General features: G+C 55.4%; 6 protein-coding genes across 6 annotated transcripts; 2 read left to right on the top strand and 4 right to left on the bottom strand.

The window, feature by feature from the left end:
- Positions 1-1432: 1432 nt before the first annotated feature.
- N657DRAFT_709459 (uncharacterized protein) lies at positions 1433-4871 on the bottom strand (the record flags this gene model as incomplete). Its single annotated transcript, XM_062797419.1, has 5 exons — positions 1433-4066; positions 4218-4348; positions 4437-4454; positions 4638-4662; positions 4729-4871. The coding sequence occupies 5 exons, from the start codon at positions 4869-4871 to the stop codon at positions 1573-1575; spliced, it is 2811 nt and encodes a 936-aa protein (XP_062649830.1). The 3' UTR covers positions 1433-1572.
- Positions 4872-6875: 2004 nt separating this feature from the next.
- On the bottom strand, positions 6876-10636 carry N657DRAFT_642818 (PigN-domain-containing protein). The gene is made up of 5 exons (XM_062792418.1): positions 10234-10636; positions 8613-10168; positions 8373-8560; positions 8074-8318; positions 6876-8023 (listed from the first exon to the last, which is right to left on the bottom strand). Exons 1-5 carry the CDS (start codon positions 10409-10411, stop codon positions 7137-7139), a joined length of 3054 nt encoding a protein of 1017 aa, XP_062649829.1. The 5' UTR covers positions 10412-10636; the 3' UTR covers positions 6876-7136.
- Positions 10637-10931: 295 nt separating this feature from the next.
- Positions 10932-12525, top strand: N657DRAFT_569341 (uncharacterized protein; the record flags this gene model as incomplete). Its single annotated transcript, XM_062788654.1, has 6 exons — positions 10932-10985; positions 11064-11119; positions 11170-11393; positions 11443-11510; positions 11565-12306; positions 12362-12525. 6 exons carry the CDS (start codon positions 10932-10934, stop codon positions 12523-12525), a joined length of 1308 nt encoding a protein of 435 aa, XP_062649828.1.
- Positions 12526-12844: 319 nt separating this feature from the next.
- Positions 12845-15408, top strand: N657DRAFT_642816 (glycoside hydrolase family 125 protein). Its single transcript, XM_062792417.1, has 5 exons — positions 12845-13220; positions 13287-14380; positions 14532-14672; positions 14796-14963; positions 15031-15408. Exons 1-5 carry the CDS (start codon positions 13072-13074, stop codon positions 15135-15137), a joined length of 1659 nt encoding a protein of 552 aa, XP_062649827.1. The 5' UTR covers positions 12845-13071; the 3' UTR covers positions 15138-15408.
- Positions 15409-16499: 1091 nt separating this feature from the next.
- On the bottom strand, positions 16500-17115 carry N657DRAFT_632215 (uncharacterized protein; the record flags this gene model as incomplete). Its single annotated transcript, XM_062791131.1, has 2 exons — positions 16500-16703; positions 16822-17115. The coding sequence occupies 2 exons, from the start codon at positions 17113-17115 to the stop codon at positions 16500-16502; spliced, it is 498 nt and encodes a 165-aa protein (XP_062649826.1).
- A 51-nt stretch (positions 17116-17166) lies between these two features.
- N657DRAFT_569338 (uncharacterized protein) lies at positions 17167-17585 on the bottom strand (the record flags this gene model as incomplete). Its single annotated transcript, XM_062788653.1, has 2 exons — positions 17167-17292; positions 17352-17585. Coding segments are annotated over 2 exons (360 nt in total), but the record flags the coding sequence as incomplete, so codon positions are not given.
- Between the last annotated feature and the right edge of the window lie 579 nt (positions 17586-18164).

Here is an 18164-nt window from a genome sequence, read left to right as displayed (position 1 = left end):
CAGACCATGTGTTTGGGTACTCTTGCTTTACTTCACCCACAATGGAGCCATCACCCCGCCGTAGGTAGCCCGCTGTCCTGATCAACCCCTGTGGTCCAGACAGAGTTCAGATGAGATTCCAAGCCGGAATTTGCAAGGAGAGGTGAAGAGTCTGGCAAGCGCGTCGTTGATCCACAGCGACCAAAAGGCGCCACAGTCATTCGCACCTCGCAGACTGAGTCACTCTCACAAGCAAGCAACCCAGGGTTTATCCCCTCGTGGAGGAACCCGCCGTCGTCTCTTAGGTAGCGGGGTTTGGACAGCGACCGGCCTGTCAAGTTTATCAACTACTGTACGGATGTACCATCCATCAACTTCAGCATCAACTGCGCTTAATATTTCTTAGTGTCTCCCTGCAAGTCCCGCATCACATCACACCGTTTTGTCTCTGGTATTCTACCCCTCGCATTATAGACCACAACAGTCTCCTTTCGCCCGCGCACTAGGTAGCCCAGTTTTCCTTTGTAATCATCTATGATGTATGACCTCAGGGTATGTACATACATTGCAGAAGACAATCCGAAGAACCTCGCGAAGCAACCATTATACCCCTCCATTAGCCGGCCGGCTGCCGCAGAATTCCAAGCCAAGAGTCCATCCACACCCAGCCATTGGCTCCAATTTAAGCCCCAAAGAAGCGCCGAGCAGATGGCAGGGATGTATGTAGTTCACACACTAATCCGTACACGAGTAAGGAAAAGGAAGGAGGTGAAGTCCGATGGACGATCTCGAACCAAAGACGATGCCGTCACTCAAGCGGGACCCGTGCGCCTGCATCCGTCTATCTTGCGACTTGTCGAGATGGGATGGGCCGGGCCGAGATGATCGAGCCCACAGAATAACCCCCTGAACAACAGACGATCAACAGAAGGTGAGCTACATGCACAAGTACGTACATACTCTGACCTTCATTAACCCTCTGCTCCTCACTCCAGCACCGCCGTCCGAAGCGACAGAGTGATGTGGATGTCAATACCTAGATTTACCGATCTTCAACGGCTCTGCAGAAGCCCATCATCACATCCAATGCCCTGCCTGGCGTGGCGCCCTGAACGCCATGGCGGTTGCGCGTGCGGCCCAATCTGCGGCCCAACCTTGTGACGATGTTGTGCATCCCAAGTGCCGACGGCTAGATTTCGATCAGCACCTCTTCATTCTTTGTTCCCGAGCGGCCCAATGGTTGTCAAGATTTTTCCATATTCGAAAAAAAGCGCCGGTTTGCACTCGCTACAACAAGCCACGGCGTAAATAGTTTTAACTTCAAGGAGTAGCCACCTTTCCCTACCCTTGATGAGCTGCCTATCCTGTTGGCGTACTCTGTAAAGAGACAACCAACCGCGGCCGCCCACAACGGAAAACCGCAAACACAACGCATGCTATGATCATTTTCCCAGTCGCTGCGTACGCAATCCGTGTGCAACGCCACCCACACCCCTTGAATCGCCTAACCCAGCGGGAGATTATCAAGGTTGATCGGGTTGCCCGGTTCATTATGAATGCCAAAGAATTGGAACCTATTTGTGTGGATCCAAGTCAGCGTCTTCCATAACTTTCAGTAAGCAAGGAGTAAAGCACCCACCAGTCCTCCACGTTCAACGTCGACGGCACGGGCTGCCCCTGCGCCGAGCTGGTACTCCAGCTATCGGTCGGGCTCTGCCCGTCCGTGACAGGCGCCCCATCGAACCCATGCCACGTGCTGCTGTTATTGCCGCCGGCTTGCTGTTGGTGTCCCTGACTCTGAAACCCAACGCTCGCCGCCGTCCCCGCCGCCATGCCCGGCTGCAGCATGGTGTTTTGCTGCAGCGCCAGCCCGGCCATGCCCCTCTCAGGCACTCCACCACCACCCTGCCCAGCATACGCATTCTGCCCGCTCGCGTCTATCGGCGGCGGCGGCGGGCCCTGAATGTTTTGGTTTTGCATCTGCGCCATCATGTGCGCGTCCAAGTTAGCTTGGGGAGGTGAGAATTGCTGAAACAGCGGGACGTGCGCGCTCTCCGGGAAGAGTTGGTCCGGTTGGAAATTCTCCCAGATGGACTGCGACAGGTTCGGCGAATTGCGGGTGACGAGGTAGAGGTCCGGGGGCGTTGCGGGCACCGAGAAGGATGGGTTGAAGGGGGTTGCTGGCCGAGTGTGAGAGCGCGAAGCGGTCCCGCCCATGAAGGTGTCGCCATTGTTCCGCACGTGCGGCGATGCATTGGCGGGAGGTGGCATTGCACCGGGTGCCTGCTCCGTTTTCGGCGCGAGGCTTGGTGTTTGCGGTCGGGAGCGCTCATACGACTCTGGCGGCTGGGGTGTGCTCACGCTGAAGTCGATCGCCATCTCGTCGTACTTTCGCTTCTGCTCTTGCGCATAACGATGTTGCTCGAGCTGTGACAAGCTTTGCTGCGCCTTGCGGTGTCTCTTGCCTCCCGCCTTCTGGAGCCGCTCCTCAAAGACCTTGTTTCCGAGAATTGACTCGAACAGTGTGTGCACCATCTTGCCAACGAGCCACACCTTGGATACGTCTCTGAGGGCGCCCATGCACGTTCGAATGCGGTCCTGCGTCACCTGCTGGATGGATGGTATGGGCGACCTCATCTGATAGACGTGCATGATGAGGGCCGTAAATAAACTGTAGACGATGAATGCGGGACAGTACCGAAGCTCCCCCCGGGCCGAGAGGTTCTCAATGATGGATGTGATCATGGCTGCGGCCTGGAAGGCGATATTCCGGGACGGGTAAACAGACTCATCCGGGAACCTGTGAGAGCCGCTTGGTGGCATATGGGCCCTATGCAGCAAGCAGAGAGTGGTGTAGTAGTTTGAATGTAGCAAGGCGGACCAGAAGTGGTGCCTCGGCATCTCCCAGTACACGATCTTGGGGCAGTTCTGGAGCCAGTCGGCGAGCGCCATGTCGCTGTGTGTCAGATCGATAGGATTATGCCGACGTCCCTTTGCCGCAATCGAGTATTGTTGCGAAAGCACGAGGCCCATGATCTCGCACAGCTTGACGTACTGGAGGAAGAATTGCACATGAATCGGATCCGGCGGGTACTCGCTGAACTGGTCAGGCTCGTCTTCGATGAAGTCGTCCTCTGTCAACATCTCGACATCCGAGTCCTCGAGGTTAATCTGACACGGCCGGCCCAGGGCAACAGCTACGGACCTGTCTCTGGTGAAAAGAGTCCACCAAATCCTCTTCCATAGCCTCTTATCTGACTTGCTGAGCTGCGACCCCTCCACACTGCGATGCATTCCTGAGCCCTGCGCAACCGTGGTCGCTACCCGAGTCCAGTAGAAGACGTTCTTGGTGACATCCTCGGGGCCCTCCCAGTACCAGCCCATCAACAAGAGGGACTGGACGATGGTGACGCGGTCATCCTCGTAATTTGCTTCATACAGAGCCTTGGCTCGTTTGTAGAACGTCAGGGCAGCTGGCGTTGACGAGCCGTTCGCATCCATCAACTGCGAATTTGTGCAGACGCGTGAGCCTGCGAGCAGCATAGCTTGCAGAAGGAGCAATGATGGCGGGTTCTTGGGATCCTTATACCGGCGCATGAATTTGGTCTTGTTGATGACGGGGACGATCGGGTGGATCCATTTGAAGTAGGAATCGATGAGCTCGTCGCAGAGAGCCCGTGGTGGGAGGAGGAATGCTCCTCGTTGATGCAAGATGTCAATCTCGACATTGTCCAACTCGGTCAACCGTGCCCTGGAGCCCCTGATGTTCTCTGGCAGGGGATAGTGCACTACATCTCCGTCCCTTTGGCGGTCGTGTACCAAGAGCGTGAGGTTGGATGACTCGCCCAGGTATGCCACCCTCCCAGCCTCGGTGATTGGTGCTCTCGTGAACTTCGGCTTCATGACGAGATCCATATAGTTTGCCAGTGTAGCATTGTCAAATTCCTCCTTCTTCTGTTGCTCTGCCTCCACGTTCGCCTTCGATGGCGTTCCCTCATGGGTGTGATAGACAGCCGGAGGTCGGGTCCCGCTGGGGAAGGTTGTCGTGCCAGGCGGCAGAGGGGATCGGTCGTCGTCTCCTCGATCGCTACCGTCAGGTCAGCATCACATCACGCGGCACAAGGAGCAGCGAGCGACAAAATGGTCCGTCGGGCTGGCCTTGCAGGAGCGGATGGGGCAGTTTGCAGCCTCGGATGCCCGCGGCCAAGGAAAAGCACGTATTAAAGCGACTGGAGTACCTGTCAGAATCTCTGGATGGCACAGCGGTGTTGTGCACCTTCTTCCGTTTCGGCGTTGGGATCCGACATTCAATCTGGAAGGCGACGCAGTTGGTACAAGGGACACCGAGGCTCGCAGCATCACAGCGGACCTGCAAATGGTGAAGTGAGCATCCATGTTCCGAAAAGAGAGTGCGTCTCGGTGGATCTGTGGGTGTAATGGGCTCAGGGAATCCGTACTTTGCGGGCGTGGCATGTCTGGAAGGCGGTGACTGGTCAGCTTCGCGATCCCAAGATAACCGGAGCGGCGGATGAGCCGAGGCAAGATAGGCGAGGCCGTCGCAATCGCTCAGAGAGCCTCGGAGAGGGTCTCTTGTCAAACCCACTGCCACAACATGACTGGATTGACTTGCGACCAAATATAACTTAGCCGGTACTCACTTCGCATGCTCTTGAAGCTCGTTGTCTTGATGTCGGCAGAAAACTAATGTCAGCGCAAACCGCCCCTTATCTGCGCCGAGAGAGGACCAACCTCCTGAAGCTCATCTGCCCCGCGGTTGTGGTGGTTGTCGTCGTGCCTGCCGACGCGGATGGTGTCGTGGATGGTTGGGACGGCGATCTCGACGACTGCTTCGGGGATGCGCCATGGCCCGGAGGTATTGAATCGACCTCCATCGCGGCGGATATGTCGGGTGTTGGATACTGACTGCTTGGTGTGGTGTTGAATGGGCGACGCTGGCGGGATCAAGCGAGAGATGCGTGTCGCGTGGGTAGTCGCCTCAACCGACGAATCCGGCGCTCCCGTCGTGTTCCGGCCACTGACCTTCTCAGATCGCCCCGTCCCGTCTCGAGGAGATGAATCCGGCGCTACGATTAGAGAATATCTCTCGCTGGGACCGCAAGACCGGCTTATTTGCTGGAATAGGAATACGGAACGCGGGGTATAGTCAGGAGATTAGAATCTTTGCTGTCGCCGTGAGATGTTGTTGGGGTGGTTGGCTCCTTGTCTCGAACCGACGGGATGCATGTCCTTTCGAAACGGCTGCGCGACTCGACGCAAGCGTGCTCTGGAGGGTGGTGCCCACACTCTTGCGGGCCTCCAGCTGCCAACCCCGGATTTCAGCGGCTTTTTAGTGCAACCTGGATGGTACCTTGGAAAGCCCCGTCGAGGGGTCATGTTCTTGGCAAGCGCCGCATCGTCAAAGATGCAGCCTGCTCTCATACCAGTACTAACCCGATCTGCTCCAAATCTATCGTAGTCGCGAGATTTTCTCGGATAGTCCCCTGAGATGGGGTTCATCCCGTCTGTTGCTGGCCTGCATCCTCCCAAACCCCTTCTCCATCTCCATACACTGGAGCAGGCCTTTCAGGTTGTACTGAAACTGGAACGATGCGCAAGGAGCTGTACATAGAACTCCCGTCTCCATCATTGCATGTGACAGAGTGCCGGACGCAACTCAATTCCAGACGAACTTCTGGTTGGTCACCTGGCAAAGCCCGTCAGGACGCTTGGGCCGCAGGACTACCCGAGATTTAGCGGGCAGCATGACCAAACCGATGGGGAAGTAGCGGCCGCATGCTTGAGTCTGGGGAGCACGGGGGGCGTCCTTGGCAGTCTCGCTCACTCCGCTCCACATCCTTCACATCTAAACTTGGTAGGTCTACGGAATTGTCCGAGGAATGAAGTCCGCAAGCTAACGACGGTCCGACGGTAATCAACTGCTTCCGCTCGTTGGTGAATTTTCAATCAGAGTATGTACAATGGAACTGGTCTTGTCTGTCCCCTCGTCTTGCTCTTACCTCGATGGACCAATGTATTCTTGGCAGAGCACTACCCCTCTGTCGCGGTTCCTATCTCGCCGTCTAACTCTCCCCACCGTTCCTGGCTGTGCCATTGTACAGCGCAGCAGACTTCCTGTACTGGACAGGCGAGTTACGCTTGTCGAGTGACCAGAATTCAGCTCCATGGCGCACAAACATATCCGTTGTCGGTCCATTTGCGTTGAGAGCTATGCTTATGCGTAAGGTCAGTACCATAACGATCTTGGCTAGCATTGGACGCCTGAGGGCCACCGATGTGACGTAAATATCAGCAAAAGATCGAAACGGTTTCTGGCAGAAGAGCGGCTTCCCAGACTGGCATAGCCATTCATCACAGCCACGAACACCGTGGACCCCGCTTGGTTTACCCCGCGATTTCCCCTCACAGTCGGAGCTGCATCCGCCTGTTAGTGCAGCTCCTCAGAGACTGAGCGATAAATAGCCGGTTGGCTCTCGATCCGGACCGCTCCGTGGTCCCCCGTCTCAGACCCGGGCACCCGGGCTTACCTTCAGTAAATCGCACACAAAATCTTGGTTCGGAGAACGCTGGGAAATCGACGGCGAAGATCCAGCAGCCCAGGGCTTTGGCTCAGGTTTCTGAGGAAAAGAAGCAAGGTAAGGTAGGTATGATTTGATTCGCCATGCCCCAGGTAGGCCAGACCTGGCATGGTAAGTGGTGACATGTCGTCCTGATTTCCCCTAACTACCTAAAACCCTATGAGATGTGGAAGAACCCCTGACCTTCAAACTTCTCAAGACCAACTTACCAAACTGTGAAGCTACATTCCGAAGCATCGGACGTCAAGGCTGTGGACAATATCAACCTGACAATCTGTTCCAAGACGTTGCATGTGATTCTACGGATCTGCACCTCCTTTCGTCCGTGCATGCCATACTTCCCATACAGCGACACCTTTCTCCAAAGCCTATCAGGCTCCAGGTGGCTGAAGCAACATCTGCGGCAACAATCACCTGTAACACGCAACATCAAGCACCTGTATCTCTTGAATCACCGGATCGAACCCTTTTCTGATTTTCCCAGCATCAGAACCACCCTTTTATGCAATATTCTCCAAATGCTACCCTTCTATATGTACATGAAACCATTACCTCTACCCCCTACTTCCCACCAGCACCATCATCACCAGCAACCCCAGGCAGGTGCTCGACTGCCTCATTCGCCCTTTCCAACAACACTTCTGCCACCTGCCCCTCGGCAACGGCCTTGACCACATCGCTCCCAACCTCGACCCCAGCAATAAACATGGCGCTGACGCCCTCCAGCGCAGCCACAAAGATGCACATCAGACTCGCAATCACAAAATGGCTAATCGTCGACCCAATCTCGAGCCACGACCCCTCGTCCCTTACCACCCAAAAGAAATACAGCGTCAGGATATCGCTGATGGCCATGACCACCATGAGCAGCGCCGAGGGCGCGATGCCGAGTCTTTTGTTGAGAATGCCCAGGTTGGCCGAAATGAGGGCGAAGGGGATCATGATCTTGAGGATGAGCATGGCGCCCTGCGTAAAGGGGTTGAAAATGGGAATGAGGCGCGAGACGCTGTCGAGGCTAAAGGACGAGACCGACGCGACGTTGCCAGTGCTGAAAAAGGCTGACTGCAGGAGCACGAAGAAGAACAGGGCCACGCGCGCGTCGTGGAGGGTCAACGGGCGGAAGGGGAAGGTGAGCGTTCGCGAGGTTTCGAGGGGGGATTGGCGTTGTTTAGCGGGTGTTGAGGAACCGTTCGCCTGGGCGGGTGCTGCGGGGCTCTTGGTGACTGAAGATGAGGACGAGGAGCTGGATGCGGAGAACTTGAAGACGGCGTGCTCGAGGCGGACCCAGCTGACCAGGGTCGCAGAGAAGGCCAGGTAGAAGAGTCCTTCGTAGGAGATAGTCAGGATGACAAAGGTAGGGGCGCAGGTGAGGAAGATGACCATGATCCTGTGCATGTAGTGATTGTTGGGTTGTAGACGATGCGCTAACGGCATGAGGAGAGAAGCCACTGCTGATGGGTTAGTATCCCACTTGATATGCGCAGATCTTTTAACTGACCGAGAACAAACCAGCCCATGATCTGGTTGCCTCGCGGAAGGCCCTGTCTGGCCTGTATCGACAGGGCGCTAGACCGAGTGACGACGATGGAGAGGAGGGTCAGGCCGACCTGGATGCCCACGAGCGTCCTTGAAACATGATTTCGCCGGGAAGGCTCTTCTGACCAGGTGAAGTCTGCAAGGACAAAGTCCTCCAAAACCAGGTATAAGATGCCGACAACTACCATCAGCACACCTCCAAGGATGCTGTAAGGACGTGATTAGCTCGGTTCATGAGATTGCGGTTTCGGACAAACTGACATGAGGTTCACATCCTCGGTCTTCATAGCCGGAAGAAGTGTAAAGCTGCTCATGGCGACGCAGGAGAGGAACCATGTGATGGACAGTGCGGCATGTTGTTGCAGGAATGAGAAGCCGTATGAAAGAGGCCAGAAAGCGCCGATGATGAACAGAACGGTCAGGACCTCGCGATGGATATAACCCAGAGCCTGCATTTGTCAGCTCGCGCGCTAACACAATGAAGGGCCCAACTCGACTTACCAACGATTCAATAATTCCAACATAAACGGCGCAGTTAAATAGCAACGACGCAAGGCTGCCCCCTGACTTGACATGAGCAAACAGTTTCTTCCGACCCATCACCAAGCTCTCACGCCGGGCATAAACTTCTTCCCAGAAGAAAACCGGGAAGAAGGCGTATGCGTAGTAGGTAAGCGGAGACTTCGAGATGACAAATGACGCGTAGAGCGAAGTCAAGACAGAAGATGAGACAAAGGTCCCAGCCAACGTCCTAGAAGGCTGCACGCGTCCATGCAGCACATGGAGGTCGATGACGGTGGTAAGCGCATACACCACCCATCCCAGATACCCTGTGGTGATGAGAGCCCGCAAAAACAACCAGTCGTAGGTCTGCAAATATCTGAGACCACCGAGACCGACTTTCAGGAGAGCGGCCGACTCCTCGATTGCTTCTTCGTAACTGCCGGCCTCAATGAGCTGGCGGATGTGAGCCACCCGACGTTCGGGCTCCATGCCCTCGTGACTCAGCGGTCTGTAAGGCTTGTACCTCAACTCGGTAACCTTCTTCTTCTCCTCCTTGACCCGGTACTGCTCTAGAATTCCTTGCGCATTGACCAGCGATGCTTCGGCCTTCTCTCTGAGATCAGCTGTCAGGAAGGACAAGGGCAGCTCGCCCACGGAGTTCGCGGGGAACTCGGTGCCCACGAGATAGGCCATGAGAGCAGCAACATCAGCTTGCGCGACGTCGTGTCTCCTGACATGGTCAAGGTTCCAATCGGAAGAGTACTCGTCGTGTCCAGGCGCGACTTCTCCGGGATAGAGCTGGGGCTTGGCAACCCCTGAGCCCCAAGCAATCAGGGGAGTCCGGGTGTTGTCGGGGTGGCCGTCGCCGTGGCTTCCCCAGTCACTCATGCCGTGATCAGCTGTGAAGACGAAGGCTGTCCGGTCGTCGCCGTAGAAATCATTGATCAACTCGGTGATCTCGCGAACCCCTTCGTCGACCACTTTGATGTTGTGGAGGTACTCCTTCGAATACGGCCGGAACCCGTGTCCTGTCGTGTCCAATCCCAACAGGTGGAGAAAAAAGACAACCTTGTCCTGCCTAAGCGCATCGTTGAGCGTCTTATTCGTCCGAGCCTCGGCGAAGAATTCCTTGACGTGGTCGAACACCCAGAGATCCAGCACAACCGCGTCCGAGGAGAAATCCTCGAGTTCAGCTCCGTACATAAAAGCATCCACCCTGCCCGGAACTGCGCCATACTGGAACATTGGCAAGATATCGGGGCTGCCCCAACTCCATGTATGCCGACTGCGGTTGAAGAGACTGTCGAAGTTGACTGGGTTCAGCTTCCAACCCGTCGTCACGGCGGAGACGTCTTCATAAAGGCCGGCGATGAGAGCAACATGTCCCGGCCGGGACTCGGTGGGCACGCGCGTGTGGGAGACGCCAAAGGTTCCTTCTTGGAGCACTCTAGACCGCAGAAAAGGGGCAAGTGGGCGCGGGACAAGGTCATCGTCGGTCTCGGGATAGGGTTCGGGATGCGATTGGAAGGCTTTATCGGCGCGCAGACCGTCGCCTGTGCCATGAGTCCATCAGCAATTGTTCCTTCGGTGTGGGGATATGGTAAATTGTTTAACGGACCGACGAAAAGCACCAGACGGTCGGCAGGCGCTGGGGCCGATGGTGGCCTTTCTACCTGAAACAAACGCATGCCCGAGACGATAGGGCTGACGAAGTAGATGTCGAAGATGGAAAATATGTACACGAAGTGGAAGATGACGGCAATCGCTAAGAAGCGAAATCGTGGAGAGGAAGCCATGGCGCCAGTATGCGCAATGCGCCTGGACGCCGATGACAGCAACTGTTGAGTTGGCGCTCGATGCTAAGGCGAAGCAGCTGGCGACAACACCAGAATCCGGTGATTTCGAGTCAAACGGACGAAATCAGAGAATTTTGGCAAATCATGGCGCGCCCCTTGAAGGAGGAGATGCAATGGACAACGAGAAAGAACCCTTGTGGCAGATGCCATGGAATAAGCACACTGGGCACCTTGATGAGAGATCCATCCAAAGCTTCAATTTCATCCAGTCAAGACCTGGCGAATCAGCAGCCGATTCTCCGTCAGGGCTTGGCCGGGCTACGTGCAGGCCAGAGGCCAGGGGTGCAAGCCACGGCAGCGTGATCCGCTGCAGGGCTTTGATTGGCGAAAACGTGACTTCGCGCTACATAGTGTAGTTACCTTAGGCATGAGATCGCGTCGCGACCCTTTCATCACTCAATATTTCACAAACTGATCGACCAAGGTGCTGCAGGAGCTGAAATAGCATCGGCCATCAGCAATGGATACATACAACAGGTTCCTGGCTGAGAATGTCCTTACAGAAGACAAAGTGGTATGCCTTTCTATTGTCCTCTTGCTTCGGACAATTGGTGATGGAGCACTGGCTGACGATGAACCTCGAACTCGCTAGGTCACGTATCGGTTCCTGAGCCGAGCACTTCAGGTGCATGTCAATTCAGCGAAGCAGTATGGTCGAAGCTATTCGCTATGATCTGGTTGGAACTAACACGCTTCAGGATGTTGTACGAGTTCCACAGGAGCCAGAATGCCAAGCGTCCGGGAGCTGTGCATGCCACTTACTTGGTGTACGGCACAAAGAGGGCGAGCGATGGGCCGTCAGCATCGCCGAATGGCACTGATGGCGACATCGATATGTCAAGTTCAGCGCCCGAGGTCGAGTCGCTTACCGAAGTTGTGCCCACATCCACGCTCTCTCTAGTTCCTGAGGAGCGACTGAAAGGTTGGTCTCCATTGCAAAGTTGGAGAACGCTTCACTAACCGAACTCGAGAGGCTCTTGCAGAATATGACGAGGTCACCTCAGTTCATGTCTACAGCATCGGCCCTCACCCAGCAAAGGTTTGATGCCACACTCTGCAGGTTCAAGGGACCTGACGACTGATGGTGCAACAGGACATGGCTCTCCTTGTCGATGCAGCCAACCAAGTGCTTAGCCTTGGCACCGGGGCTGACCAAAAGCGTCTTGCTCCCATAATCAATCCCAGAGTGCGCCGCAGAGAGCGGCAGGAAGCTGGTCTGAAGGCCGCGGCCGCAGCAACCGCTGCAGTTAAGATGCAAGCAAAGCCTGGCTCTTCAGAGCCCGCACAAGTGCCGGCATCTGCAAAGGTCAAGGAGGAGTCAAAACCTGCCCAGCCTGTTCAGGAGACGGCCGACAAAGCTTCTCTCGGGCCAGCCAAAAAATTCGCACCGCCCATTAAGCGTGGTGCCAGCTCAGGCATTATGCAGGCCTTTTCCAAAGCCGCATCCAAACCAGCAAAGGTCAAGAAGGAAGCAGAAGCCCCACAACTTGCCGAAGCCAACGGTCACGACTCGAATATGCAGCCATTGTCCGATGACGGAGAGGACGACGAAGAGTTGCCGCAACCCAAAGCACGTAGCGCTTCCGGGTTCATGAGCAAGAAGGAGAGGGAGGAGGCGCTGAAACGGATGATGGAAGAGGACGACGACGATGAAGACGAGACACCGGAGAAGGAAGACACGCCTGAGGAAGAACCCATGGAGGTGGAACCAGCAGCGCCGGAACCCGTCAAGGAGGAGGAGACAGAGGTGGTTACGGCTGCAGCCAATGGCCGTCGACGCGGCAAGAGACGGGTCATGCGCAAGAAGCAGATTATGGATGATCAGGGGTATCTAGGTATGTTGAGAGTATCTACACTGACCTGGCTGCTGAAGCTAATTCTCCATCGCAGTCACAATTCAAGAGCCAGGCTGGGAGTCCTTTTCGGAGGATGAAGCGCCCCCTCAAAGCAAGCCCAGGACTGCGACTTCTTCAACTCCGGCACAGGCTACGAAGCCAAAGAAGGGCGGCCCTAAAGGCCAGGGAAGCATCATGTCCTTCTTCTCCAAGAAGTAAGCACTATTGCCTGGGTATCATGCAGATAGCTTCGTCTTCTATCTCAATTGATACCACTCCAAGTTTCTCTCCAGAGAACTGCAGCTCTGTGACGGCGTGGCTCCAGAGTATTCAACACCATACTTGCTTGTGGTTTGTAGTTGTCGGGCGAGTTCGGGGGACCCCGCAGGGGTATCTGGCGAATACCTTACCTATTGGCGGTATTGTTCGACATACAATACATACGTTACTTACCTTACACAGGGCTACCCCACCTCTCTTACCGATCTCCCCGCCAAGCCGGCTTGCGGGGCCGAACCGTGCTCGTGTTACGAGTCTCTGCCGAAGGCATCATGTAACGTCTGTCCGTTCAACTCAGAGCTCCTCCTCGGTTTTTTAGCCAGTCGGTTAACTCTGCGGGATTTCACTCACAGAGATGGGGCCGTGTTGCCGAGGCGACGTGCTCAGTGTGTAACTCGAACATCAGCCTTCAGAGTGCTTGCTCAATTGATTTGCAGAGCAGTCGTGCTTGCTCCCTCTCTAATCAAGCGAGCTACCTCGCATCACATGATTCGACTGTCGTGGTGCACGCTTGCGGTGGCATTGCTGGCCACGGCAGCGGCATCAGGAGGCCGGGATGGCAACCAAGAGCGATTGACGGGCAAGTTTGACAAGGCTGCCTGTCCAGACTATGCCACTTATTCCACCTACCCACAGTGAGTGCCATTACATATCCCAAGTCCAAGGCGACAAATCACGGTCCCAGGCTGATCGCGCCAAAGCCCACCTCTCAGCAACGGGCCCCTCAAGCTCCCATTCCAGCGCCCCGATCCGCGCTGCCGGACCTTTCACTCGGACGCCATCGAGAAGGTCATCGCCGACATCACCTCGCGGATGAAAGACGCTGATCTTGCCCGGCTGTTTGAGAACGCCTTCCCGTCCACTACCGACACGACAGTCAAGTTCCACACGGACGGAAAGGACGAGAAGATCAAGCAGAGGCTGCGCAGCCGGAGGGAAAAGGACGCTTGGCTCGATGAGGGCGAGTGGGAGGGGCCCCAATCCTTCATCATCACGGGAGACATCCTAGCCGAGTGGTTGCGGGACAGCACGAACCAACTGAAGCCCTACCAACCACTAGCCACGAAGGACAAGGCCATCTTCAACCTGATTCTAGGCGCCATCAACACCCAGAGCGAATACGTAATCTCATCGCCCTACTGTAACGCCTTCCAACCACCCCCTGTCTCAGGACTGCCCATCAGCTACAACGGGCAGGACGACGCTGTGCACCCAATCTACGAGCCCAACGTCGTTTTCGAATGCAAATACGAGCTCGACTCACTCGCCCACTTCCTCGCGCTGGCCAACGACTTCCACCACCACACGGGCAGCACACAGTTTCTCACGCCGCGCTGGTACAAGGCCGTCCACACTCTCTTATCCGTCCTCGACGCCCAAAGCCAAAGCACCTTCGAGCCGGAGACGGGCTCCTACCAGCAGAACGCCTACACCTTCCAGCGCCGCACCAACACGGGCACCGAGACGCTCAACCTGGGCGGCATCGGCAACCCGCTGAACAACGGCACGGGCCTGGTGCGCTCCGCGTTCCGTCCCAGCGACGACGCCACCATCTTCGGCTTCTTCATCCCCGCCAACGCGCAAATGGCCGTCGAGCTCAACCGCACCGCGTCCATCATCAAGCAGGCCAAGTCCTCGGCCAACGACGCCGAGCTTGCCCAGACGCTGTCGGACTGGAGCGCGCGCATCGCGCGCGGGATCTGGGAGCACGGCGTGGTGCGCCACCGCACGCACGGTGACGTGTTCGCGTACGAGGTGGATGGATACGGAAGTATGCTGCTCATGGACGACGCCAGTAAGCAACAATTTTCTTTGTTGGTGGACTGTTTTTACCCCCTTTATGGCTGTCTCAGGAGCCATCCTGCTCCCGAGATAGCGCATTTGCTTCCTGAAACCCCCTCCATACATTTCCGAAAGAGGAAATTCACAGCTGACAATGTTGGTAGACTATCCGAGCCTGCTGGCCCTGCCGCTGATGGGGTTTGTGGATACCGGGGACGAGACGTATCGGAATACGAGGCGGATGTTGTTGGACAAGGCGGGGAATCCGTACTTTTTGACGGGGAAGGAGTTTAAGGGAGTTGGAGGTACGTTTGATTTTGACTGCATGGTACCCGCTTACGTACCTTGGATTATGAACCGGGCAACTGTGGTTTCGGGAAGGGGACGGTAAAGAGGCGATTGTCTAACTGACTGACTGGGTGAGACAGGACCGCACATCGGCCTGCAGAATGCGTGGCCGATGAGCCTGCTGGTGCAGGCGCAGACGTCGGATGACGACGAGGAGATCATGGAGTGCCTGCGGCTGGTGCTCAACTCGAGCAAGCTGGGGCTGATACACGAGAGCGTAAACGTAGATTATGCCCAATCATACACCCGTAAGTGTTGTCTTCCACCGCTGTAGGCTTGAGAAACTGCTGATGTGGCCTGTGTGCTGTATGTTAGGGAGCTGGTTTGCTTGGGCCAACGGGGTGTTTGCTGAGACGATATTCAACCTGGCAAAACGCAAACCGCATTTGATTTTCAAGGATTCCAGGCCGTATGAGTTGTAACCATATTTTGACACCGTTGGTGTCTAAGTCAAAGCTGGGCTTGATGGGACGTGCCTCCTTGTTTTATATACCCCTATGCTGTATCACCAACAGCTATTCGGTCTCTTGCTTTCGCCTCTGTCGATCAATGATGTGGAGAGACACCGCTAGCCACAGTTTGTGCCGTTTTATACTCGATTTTGAAACTTTCAGTTTAAATTACTCTCCATTCTCCCACGGGTCTGCGGCCTCTCGTTGACTGGAGAGTAGAGACCTAACACATACCAGCATACCCTGAGTAAGATTCTCGACCCCTTTTGGTCCCACAAGCGGTGACAAAGTTGGTCCAGGTAACTAAGATACTATTTAGCATCCTTGATTATTATTACGTACTACTACCATAGTGGCTTCCGGTTCCGCCTGGGTCATGTCCACACCGCCACCGGGTAGCCCGAGCTCACTTGATTACAACCTTCCACCGCGGCATTCCCTTCCTGACCCTTGCGCCGGTTACCTCCCCGGTCCATCAAGTCGGGAATGTAGCACACCCCGACAAGAATGTAGTGGTCACCATGTCGACGCAACAGAACCGGCAATCTTGATCCTTCCAGAATGTAGACGGTGTCCCCTGCCTGCAATCCAGGCGGCCCACGACCGAGATATCCCCCTTCTGTCTCAAAAAGAGACTGTGTTTCTAGCAGAAGCTATCGAGCCAAAGATTGTGTTCGGTAGACCATCGACTAGCGCGGCCGAATAGGATGTGAGCTCTTCGACCTCGTGCACATCGTTCAACACTCGGCGGAGCACTTCCTTGTGGCATTCCGACTTTATTTGCCGTGCTCAAACGGAGGCAGCAGCACGTTAAGAACTCAATAATGGCAGGTGGGCGTGTTTCATCGGCCGGTAACCCGTCCTCAACATCCAGTCCCTGTCTCAGCATCCTCGCCAGGTCTGGGAGGAGTGTCCGTAGCATGGCATGAAACCGGGATTTGCCCGGGACTTTGGCCGGGTCTCACGATCCAGATTCCACTCCATGAATTCCAAGCGCCGTTCATCCTTGGTGGAGCTGAGATTGGGGATACTGTGCGCACCAATGACTTGCCGAACCGGACGTCCCTCATAGAAAATGTCAAGTCGCGACATGTGATGTTGGGCCAAATCCTTCTGTCCATCTGCGACGCGCCAGGCCTTGTCGCGAACACGCCAGCGGCCGCATACTCGAGGATATAGCCATAACCCTCCAGCAGCGGGCACGGCGTCCAAGACGACATCCCTGGTATGTAGCTTGGCAAACCAACCCCAGCGTATTACAAGATGTCCTCCAGGTCATCGACCGCGCCCGTCTCTTGATACATTGTCTCATCATATCCGCAAAGACCTCCATCACCAACTTGTTGTAATCCACTTGAGGCTTAGGCTTGAAATACGAAGCACCCCGTAGACGTGGTCTCGCATGTCCGTTGCGGAGCGCTTCAGCCGCTCCAGCTGAACGTCCCATATTTTTCCCTCAGAAAATAGCTCTTCAAAACGTGGTCGAGTTCCCAGCGCACGTAAAACCTGGGCCATGAAGATGATATCGGCCGATACCTCAAGTGGCACGAAGTCAGGTCGGGCGAAAAAATTCATGTTAAGATGTGGCCATTGCAGAAGCGTGTCAAGAACCGCTTCGGTGCTCGAGAAGGCTGAAAGAGCGCCGGTCGCTCACAAAGACGGGTTCGTTGGCCAATCTCATCTCCTGAACGATCCAGACCCTGTTGAGGTATGGCCTCCGTGATAAGTTCCAGAAAGCACCCCAGTGCGGATGATCGAGCAAGGCGGAAGAATCATTGTCGAACTGGAGTAGGTCGCGCAGCGACTTGAACCACTCGAAACCAAGCGCTGAGATGTCTGCACCAGACAGTGTGCCGCCGGCGCGACCGGAAAGCTGTTGCATGAGTTTCGACTCGCAGGCGCAGCATATGTCCTCTAGCACCTGCAGCGCCGTTTTCCAGCTGCACATCTTCTCCGTGTCCCAGCGAGCCAACAACAAGCCGGGCGCCGGAGTAGATTACTAGATGTCCCTCATCAGCGGGATTTGGTGGTTCTTCTCCTGAGTATCCTGCTGGCTGATGCAGATGGCGTCTGCCAAGAACCGCAACGATAGGCGTCCCTCGGCCGTCACCGGCGTCCATACAACCTTCTTGTCAGACTCAGCCGAGGCATTGTTGTCCAAGCGGATATGCTTGGGCGCATGACTGCCTGACCCAAGGCGGCGGCGAAATCAACTGTAGTCTGGAATGGTGCCCCGTTGACGAGAATTTCGGTCGTGGGTTCCGGGTTACCCCAGACGTACGACACGGCGACGAAATACGCTTTGTCAAAAAGTGATTTCGTGTGTAGCGTGCAGCTGATGACAGCCGATTTGTCTCTGGGATCAGAGGGTGCGAATCCGATGAGTCTGATTTCTTCTCGAGATGGGTCCAGGGGTTTCTTGGTAGATGGACTGCGAAGCCATATTGATGGTCTGATATTTCTGAGGGGATCCAGGGTCTGGTAGTCGACGGAAGACAGGACAACCGTAAGGGGTTTGGAGAAGAGGAGGCAAGGTAGGTCCCATGACGAGCAGAGAAACCCGGACTCGGAGCCTTTTATGTTGATGCAGTCGAGTCCTTGGGCACGCTACCTTAGCCTACTTTGGCCTGCTGGTGCCTGATAGACAGTCGAGTGGGGAGAAACTCAGCCCTTGGCTGCAGGTTGCGCCATGATTGACAGGAGCCGAGCACTTGGATGAGATCCAACTGCTCAGCTCCCCACCACCCAGCTGGTTGAACAAGAAGTGCAGGTGATGTATGCAAGGCTCTCCGCTATCTACCACGGTAAAAATATCTGAAAAGGGGTTAGCTCATCCCCAGAAGATCGTGTCCGGCGTGTCCGAATATCGGATACTGCCTTACTTGGCTTACTCTACTATTAACTAAGGTAAGTTACCTTAACGTTAATATTATTATTCCTACACCGCTGTGCCCTTGGGCTTGCCGGACCTTCAACAACTTACTATACAGGAAAACC

Source organism: Parathielavia appendiculata (assembly GCF_033297405.1).
Source record: "Parathielavia appendiculata strain CBS 731.68 unplaced genomic scaffold N657scaffold_3, whole genome shotgun sequence".
NCBI lineage: Eukaryota > Fungi > Ascomycota > Sordariomycetes > Sordariales > Chaetomiaceae > Parathielavia > Parathielavia appendiculata.
This window is presented reverse-complemented; position numbering and strand designations above follow the sequence as displayed.

Excerpts from the sequence above, each read along its gene's own strand:
- N657DRAFT_642816 (XM_062792417.1), top strand. The coding sequence starts at position 13,072 with ATGATTCGACTGTCGTGGTGCACGCTTGCGGTGGCATTGCTGGCCACG. Across the intron at positions 13,221-13,286 it reads ACTTATTCCACCTACCCACA|CCCACCTCTCAGCAACGGGC; the intron begins GTGAGTGCCATT and ends ATCGCGCCAAAG. Across the intron at positions 14,381-14,531 it reads GCTGCTCATGGACGACGCCA|ACTATCCGAGCCTGCTGGCC; the intron begins GTAAGCAACAAT and ends CAATGTTGGTAG.
- N657DRAFT_642818 (XM_062792418.1), bottom strand. The coding sequence starts at position 10,411 with ATGGCTTCCTCTCCACGATTTCGCTTCTTAGCGATTGCCGTCATCTTC. Across the intron at positions 10,169-10,233 it reads CCGTCTGGTGCTTTTCGTCG|GCGACGGTCTGCGCGCCGAT; the intron begins GTCCGTTAAACA and ends CTCATGGCACAG. Across the intron at positions 8,561-8,612 it reads TTGGAATTATTGAATCGTTG|GCTCTGGGTTATATCCATCG; the intron begins GTAAGTCGAGTT and ends TGACAAATGCAG.